This window comes from Oryza brachyantha, chromosome 6, assembly GCF_000231095.2.
Source record: "Oryza brachyantha chromosome 6, ObraRS2, whole genome shotgun sequence".
Taxonomy (NCBI): Eukaryota; Viridiplantae; Streptophyta; class Magnoliopsida; order Poales; family Poaceae; genus Oryza; species Oryza brachyantha.
The window spans coordinates 20,192,886-20,198,708 of record NC_023168.2 but is presented as its reverse complement, the minus strand read 5'-3'; the positions used below and the strand labels follow the sequence as shown (position 1 = coordinate 20,198,708).

The following is a 5,823-nucleotide window of genomic DNA, read 5'->3' as shown; positions in this document are numbered from 1 at the left end:
TGCATGTTCTTGTTGCAGTGTACGGCTTCAAGCCAGCAAACCTGAGCATGTGATGGGTGAGATCACCTACGAGGAGCAGAGCTTTGGGATGCTGAACCTGTGTACTGCTAGCTTTTCAGTTTTGTAGTCCTAGTTTTTTTTTTTTGAAATTCCTTTTTTTATAGGTATTATCTACTGTAAGTTAAATAGTTAGTTCGGGAGTAATACTGCAGTGTAATAGGTAGCTGGCTGGTTTATGGCAGGCCATTGTCCCTTTCATGTGTTTTACTAGTACTTGTCATCAGTGGTGGTTCTTCTCTTGAGTTAGCATCTGTAATATAAAGTGGTACATGGAAGAATTAGATGTTCTTTTTCCCTTGTGCACATCCAAAATTCCAACATGCAAGCACTAAGCACATGTCTAATTTTCATTATTTTGTTGGGGATTGCTAGGATCCATTGATCTAGGTGACAGGGATCCTCCAAAATTTCGGTCGCATGGCCTTGCCGTTGGATTCTATCCGACGGCCAGTGCATCGTCTACAAGCTTGGGACGAGAGGGGAGGGGTGGATGGGTACTGGGTATTACATTGGTTATGGCGACGGTCTTAGAGAATCTCGGTGATGGCAGCACTCAGACTAGCTTTCTTCATATTAGTGTTTTGAGAGCGAGATAGTGAAAGGGGTAGGAGGCCGGCAAGGGTGGCCTTACATGGATAGGGTGACAACATATATGGCAACTATCCAGTGTATTTTACTGGTAGTATTATACAACCAGTAGAAAATGAATATTTTTATTCTTTGTTAATTACTAAGTATTTTGTAATTTTGTTTTTTTGCAATAAAGATCACAGTAGCAAGTACGATATTACCTCTTCAAATTTCTACTGCAACTAATATTGTTGGTAGTATATTTAATCATAGCTGTCCGATAAATATAGATCAACGGTATGGATTAAATTCTATTACCAGTAAAATGCACCGGAGTTAGCCCTATAGCCGATGGGTGACACCATTGAGGCCGAGGGTGTGGGCAGGGACGGACATGCAATGGGACAGGGGATCTCGAGCCTCCACTGCCTCCATTAGGACTATAGGAGCCTCATTAAGCTCTTATAAAATTTTATATCGAAAATCAATGGAAATAATATTATAGAGTTCTATCTAGTTTATTTAAACCTCCTGATATCATTTGCTATATCCGACACTGGTGACAGACATAGAAGCTTTAGATGTGGAGTAGTTAGCAGGCAAGGCGGCGGTAGCATCCTAGTGGCAAGAGCTATGGAGATGAAGACGATGACTTGACACTGCTTAGGCTTAGGGAGAACCGTAATGGGGAGAGGAGAGGACAGGGATGGTGAAAAAGTCAAACGCGAGTGGCCATGCGCAACGGAGAGAGGGACAAGAGAATTGTAGCAACACAAAGTTTGATATGATTCGGCCCTTCGAAAATAATTTGAATGTATAGTTATTTTCAAGTGATTTAGAACTAAACAAACCCTATTTTGTTACTGCATGTACAAACAAGATGCATGCATTGTTCATGCTTACAAATCAAACAAACAAAAAGGTCCAGTGTTAAAAATAAAAGGGGAATTACAGGAGTCGCTATAACAAAGTAGTAGTGGAAGGTGCAAAGCACAGAAGAGGCCCATGATATCCCAAAAAGGACACAAATAACAGCGACCCCAAGCTTAACATGGGCCTAAAGAAGGCTTCTTGTGTTTCACGGGCTGAGAGACTGATAGACTTTCTGCTTTGTTGAGCTTTTCTTCTCTGATGAAACCGTGGAATTAAAAAAAAGAGAGAGAACATAATCTGGAATTGTTCCACTATTCACAATTTGAATCAGAGCGTACAATTCGTGAAATCATCTCCCATTCGTGCGCATCTCGATGCTTGTAGACAACTATATACATCATGATCAGGCAACTCAGTGATCAGAAATACGTAATTTCAGGGTGTTCTGTTTACATCTTCGATTGCTGCTAATGGCTAAATTCGAATGAGATTACTCCCATTTTTTCGCATTTACAGGACGCTCCATTTCGCAGAGCAGGTTTGGCAAGGAGGGCTCACGCGTTGGATCAGCCGACGCTGTCGACGTTGTCGAGCCAGCTGACCACATCCTGTATCGCCGGCCGGCGGCACGGCACCGAGTCGACGCAGAGGCAGGCGAGGTCGAGCGCGTACAGCATCTGCTGCTCCTCGTTGCCTCTGCCCCTCAGCTGCGGGTCGAGCACCTCGGTGTGCCTCCCCTGCGACCGCATCTGGAGCACCCACCGGACGAGCTCCCGCTGGTGCCCGTGCGGCGGCGCCGCCTCCTCGACGGGCCGCCTCCCCGTGAGCAGCTCCAGCAGCACGACGCCGAAGCTGTACACGTCACCGCGCAGCGTCGCCACCCACGCCTGGCCGTACTCCGGCGGGATGTACCCCGGCGTGCCGACCAGCTCCGTGGTGACGTGGGTCTGGTCGGGGAGGATGAGGCGCGCCAGCCCGAAGTCGGCGACGCGAGCCTCGCCGGCCTCGTCGAGGAGGATGTTGCTCGACTTGATGTCACGGTGCACGATCTGGGGCTTGCACTGCTCGTGGATGTAGAGCACGCCGCGGCTGGTGCCGCGCGCCATGTTGAGCCTGGCGCGCCAGTCCAGAAGCAGCGGCGCCGCGCCCGCCCCCGCGTCGCCGGCACGACGTTCGTGCAGCCATTCGTGGAGGCTTCCGTTCGCCATGTACGGGTAGATCAGAAGCCGCAGCCGCCCGCGGATGCAGAAGCCCAGCAGCGGGACGAGGTTCTCGTGGCGCGTCGCTGACAGCGCCTCCACCTCCGCCTGGAACTCCCGCTCGACAAGGCACATGTCGCCGTTGAGCTTCTTCACGGCGAGCCTGGTGCCGTCCTGCAGCTCCGCGAGGAACACCAGACCGTACCCGCCCGACCCAATGATGTTCGGAGGGCTGAAGTTGTTGGTCGCCTTAAGGATGTCCGCGAACGTCAACCTCTTCGCTGCCTCGCCGGCGGCCTCCGACATGAACAAGATCGTGTCCTTGGAGCAGTCACCGTACAGCTCCGACATGGAATCGAACACGGACGCCTCCAGTTCTTTCCCGCTGTCATGGACCGCCCCATTGCACACGACTCTTCTTACGGCGATCACAACGCATCCGAGGAAGACGATGAGGGCAACAAGGCCAAAGCAAACTCCAAGAACGATGGCGATCAGGACATTCCTCCCGACCTCGGACGAAGCGTCGTCACTCGAGTTGATTCTATTGCCACAGGAAACAGAGATCACCTGGCCGCACAGTTTTGGGTTCTCGCTGAAGCTCTTCGGCGGGAACGCGTCGAACTGGCCGCCCGTCGGGATCGGCCCCTCGAGGTCGTTGTGTGCGACATTGAAGACGGCGAGGAAGTTTAGCCCCTTGAGTGCAGGAGGGATCGTCCCCGTCAGGCGGTTCCACCGCAAGTCGAGAATCTCCAGCCTGGAAAGGCTGCCCAGCTCCGGAGGGATGCCGCCGGACAGGTTGTTGTAACTGACGTCGAGCACCTGCAGTGTCTTCAGCTTCCCTACCTCCGGCGAGATCGTGCCGGTGATGCCGTTGTCACTGAAATTGAGCGTAAAGGCGACGCCTGACAGCTGGTAGTACCCGCGGCCCTGCCGGTTCGCCGCCCCGTTGTCCGGATTGAGTGCGAACGCGAGTATGAGATGGCCGGGATTGAACTCTGCCATGGCCTGCTCGGACGTCAGCAGCCGCATCGCCATCAGAGACGGCGGTATCTCCCCGGAAAGCATGTTCCCCGACAGGTCTATGTAGTACAGCTTCGGCATGGCACCGAGCCAGCTGGGGATCGGGCCGGTGAGGCGGTTGCCGGAGAGATTCAAGATGTTGAGGTCCTGCAACTTCGACAGCCACGCCGGGATCGTGCCCGTCAGCGCGCTTTTCTCCATCACAATGACCCGGACGTTCTTGATGTGGTCGCCGACCCAGCCGAAGTCCGGCAGCGCCTCGCCGCGGAAGTTGTACGACATGAGCATCGCGTTGAGGCTCGTGCATCCCCTGAGGTTCCAGAACATGCCGCTGATGTTGACGAAGGAGTTGATGGTCAACGAGAAGAACTGGAGCTCTTTCAGGTTGCCGATCTCCGGCGCGACCTGCCCGCCCATGACGTTGCGGCTGACGCGCAGCGCCTTCATCGCCGTGCAAGTGTAGATGGTCGGCGGCATGGTTCCGGTGAAGTTGTTGGCTGCCGCGTCGAAGACGGTGAGGTTGGTGAGGCCGGAGAAGTCAACGCCCGTGAGGTCCCCGACGAAGCTGTTCGACCGGAGGTCGATGTACCGGAGGCTGGTCCAGTTGCTCAACGCCGACGGGAGCGTTCCGGTGAAGTTGTTATTAGCTACCCGGAGCTCCTCCAGCTTTGAGATCCGGCTGATCGAATCCGGCAGTTCGCCGGTGAGCAAATTGTAGCTTACATCAAGCGTGACCAGATTGATGAGCTTCGAGATCCGCTCTGGATCAAGCGAGCCTTCTATCCGATTGGACGGGAGTTGCAGATGTTGCAGTGTCTTCACGTCGAACATGTCGCCGGGGAGCTCGCCGCTGAGATTGTTACGGCCAGCGCTGAGAACGCGCAGCCGCGAGCAGTTGCCAAACCCGGGGGAGATGACCCCGCTGAGCACGTTGACGGAGAGGTCAAGAACGGCCAGCGCCGGGCAGCTCACGCACAAGGATGGGATCGAACCATGGAAGCTGTTGTTGCTCGCATTCAGAGACACGAGGCGTGGCGTGTGCTCCCAGATCGCCGACGGGAACTGCCCCGCCAAGAGGTTGCTCGACACGTCGAGCACCTGAAGCGAGAGGCCGCCGCGTGCGGTCGCCGCCACCACGTTAGGCAGCTCGCCGGAGAGGCGGTTGTAGCTGACGTCGACGACGGTGACATTTGGCAGGACGAACAGCGCCTCGGGGAACTGGCCGGTGAGGCCGTTGCCTGACAGATTGAGATACGTGAGCACGGTGAGGTTGGCTATCGCCGGCGAGATCGTGCCGCCGAGGCCGCGTCCGGGCAGCCACAGATGCGTGACCGCCCCGTCGCCGCCGCACCCCACGCCGTCCCACGTGCAGCAGTCGGGCGACCCACCACGCCACCCGGCGACGATGCCATCCCCTGCCCGCTGCGAGGCCGCGGCGAGGAAGGACAGCAACGCCTCCCTCTCCACCTCCGCGCACGCGGCTGCTCGGCCGCAGAGCGAGACGACCCAAACCAGCACAAGAACTCCCGAGACGACGACCTGGCCCCTCATCTCCGCACGATCATCACGGCGACCACGGCTGTCCAAGTCCACCGCGCCGCGGACGATCTGATTGAAGAGCTCGCCGTTGTGTACGGCGATACGTTATCTGATGCGACGCTGAACTGAACGGAGCTGCATATTGTAATGCGAGTCAACTGCAGCGTAGACGCGTACGTGCTCCAGCTCATGTTGGAAATACACATTCCCGGTCCTCTCTGTATCCCATTATTGTTAGGGTCAAATTCAGATGCTTCATGATATAATCTTCTATATATTATATATATAAATTCTATATATTATATATATAAAATAACAGGAAAAGGAGGCTCACGTTGTTTCTCACGGTTTAGAAATTCTAAGATTAATTGGAGAAAAAAAATAAAAGGTCAATCGGAATATCACACCTCAACCGAATCTTTTGGAATAAAGAAAAGATTAGTATAATTATCTTTGGACCAAGTACATATCACAATCGGATATGTCTCAATCAGATCAGGCACCGATCGGACAATGAAAAAGAAAGTATCAGTCAGACAATGAAAATAATTAGTACTGT

General features: G+C 53.8%; 1 protein-coding gene across 1 annotated transcript; it reads right to left on the bottom strand.

The window, feature by feature from the left end:
• Positions 1 to 1,775: 1,775 nt before the first annotated feature.
• On the bottom strand, positions 1,776 to 5,276 carry LOC102720059 (tyrosine-sulfated glycopeptide receptor 1-like). Its single transcript, XM_040525205.1, has one exon. It carries the CDS (start codon positions 5,274 to 5,276, stop codon positions 2,070 to 2,072), a length of 3,207 nt encoding a protein of 1,068 aa, XP_040381139.1. The 3' UTR covers positions 1,776 to 2,069.
• Between the last annotated feature and the right edge of the window lie 547 nt (positions 5,277 to 5,823).

Bases quoted from the DNA above. Each gene is read 5' to 3' on its own strand.
- LOC102720059 (XM_040525205.1), bottom strand. From the start codon at position 5,276: ATGAGGGGCCAGGTCGTCGTCTCGGGAGTTCTTGTGCTGGTTTGGGTC.